Raw genomic sequence first — 1,654 nt, forward strand, 5'->3', positions numbered from 1 at the left:
TCCAGAGACAGTGTGTTGTTGGTGAATGTCCAGAGACAGTGTGTTGGTTAAGACAGAGATTCAATCCAAGGTGCATTGACAACAGTCCTGCAGTTAATATGACTTTTAAAGGCCATTTATGTTTGAGACAACATTTGCACCATTTACTGTGAATACAATATCTGCAAACATCTGTGAAATTGCTTTTAATGAAATGGCATATTGTGGATAGTGCAGTGTGATGTCAACAACACACCTTTGATTGAAGACCAGCCTTCGTGTGTCCAGGCAGACAGAGTTACAGTGGGATGTACTAAACTATACAGTACCACAATGGGATATACACTATCAACATCCTGGATTAACCCACTACAAGTTATAACAAGACCAATGGCACTGAGTAAATCTGAGATCTCTTTTATGGTTTATTAGGACACAATAATCAGCTTTTGCTGTTAATCAAATGAAAACGGTCAGTTTCCTCTTTATTTTCCAATTACCTTCTTTATCCAATCTTTGTACTTGCAGACATCCATGATGATTGCTGCTGCAGAACATTCTTCACCATTGTCCTCAGCGACGAAGACGCCATAGAGCTGGTTCTTATACACCACACCTGCTCCAGAGTCACTTCTACAGGTTTCCACTCCGGCACGTTGTGCACAGAAGATGTCTTGATGGGACTTTGCCACGGAGGCGTCACATTTCATAACATCCAGCTCTGCACAATGTAGGACTTTGGTGTTGGCAGCATCAGGTGCTTCAGCAGCAGGGTCCTCAGCATCAGGTACCCCAGCGTCAGGTGCAGCAGGTGCAGTGGCAGCATAGCCTGCAATCTGAACTGTTTTGAACTCTCCTGGTTTAGATGTCTTCCCCCAAAGTTTGGCCAAAAATTGTGTACAATCACCAAGAGGGATTGGATCAACCCCAGGACCTGGAATAGCTCCCAGAACAGGAGTTGGTAACTGCAGTAGCATGATGTCATGGGTTCTTCCTTTCTTATCTTTATGTATCATCTTCTGTTTGATTTCTACTTGAGGTTTCACAGGGCCGGGATGTCCACCTACTTCTGCATACATCTTCCATTCTGGTCCAGCAGGCCAACAGCGAGCGGCGGTTAGAAGCCACTTGTTGGTGATCAGAGAACTGCCGCAGACATTTTCCAATCCGTTCGTTGGATTTTTAGCTGTCAAACGGACATGGTATCGCCTTTCAGTGGGACTGCACGTGTTTCCCCCGACCACTCTCTTCTGAATGTCGCCCAACGTGGTCTCAGCCAACACCAGGGAGAGTATCAGAACACCGCTCAGCATCTTCATGGTCTTCATGACCGCTGTACTTTCCAGAGGAAACATCTGTGTTTTTAAACATATTCTGGCCCCGTATCTCAGAACATATCCACCAACCAGTGTCCAGCATGCTAATCAACTTCATTTGATTGTCTGATTCTTTGGTATCGTGACTTCACATATGTAAAATGGAATTATTTGAATGAATCCATAAAGGGGTGTCCAGGTGGCCCAGAGGTTAGAGAGACATGCCTGTTACCTGGTCGGTGTTTCAAATTCTAACTCTGATAGGGGGCTTGTAAGGTGTGTGTGTGTGTGTGTGTGGGGGGGGGTTACTTAACCGCTAAACTGCTCCAAGGGGCCACAACTTAGCTGACCCTGCCTTC

The 1,654-nt window shown here is 45.4% G+C and overlaps 1 protein-coding gene across 1 annotated transcript; it reads right to left on the minus strand.

Annotated features, from left to right (window-relative positions):
• Positions 1–391: 391 nt before the first annotated feature.
• Positions 392–1,334, minus strand: LOC135559879 (kallikrein-8-like). Its single transcript, XM_065000766.1, has one exon. The coding sequence runs from the start codon at positions 1,332–1,334 to the stop codon at positions 465–467; it is 870 nt and encodes a 289-aa protein (XP_064856838.1). The 3' UTR covers positions 392–464.
• Positions 1,335–1,654: the final 320 nt, after the last annotated feature.

Source organism: Oncorhynchus nerka, linkage group LG15 (assembly GCF_034236695.1).
Source record: "Oncorhynchus nerka isolate Pitt River linkage group LG15, Oner_Uvic_2.0, whole genome shotgun sequence".
Taxonomy (NCBI): Eukaryota; Metazoa; Chordata; class Actinopteri; order Salmoniformes; family Salmonidae; genus Oncorhynchus; species Oncorhynchus nerka.

Bases quoted from the DNA above. Each gene is read 5' to 3' on its own strand.
- LOC135559879 (XM_065000766.1), bottom strand. From the start codon at position 1,334: ATGTTTCCTCTGGAAAGTACAGCGGTCATGAAGACCATGAAGATGCTG.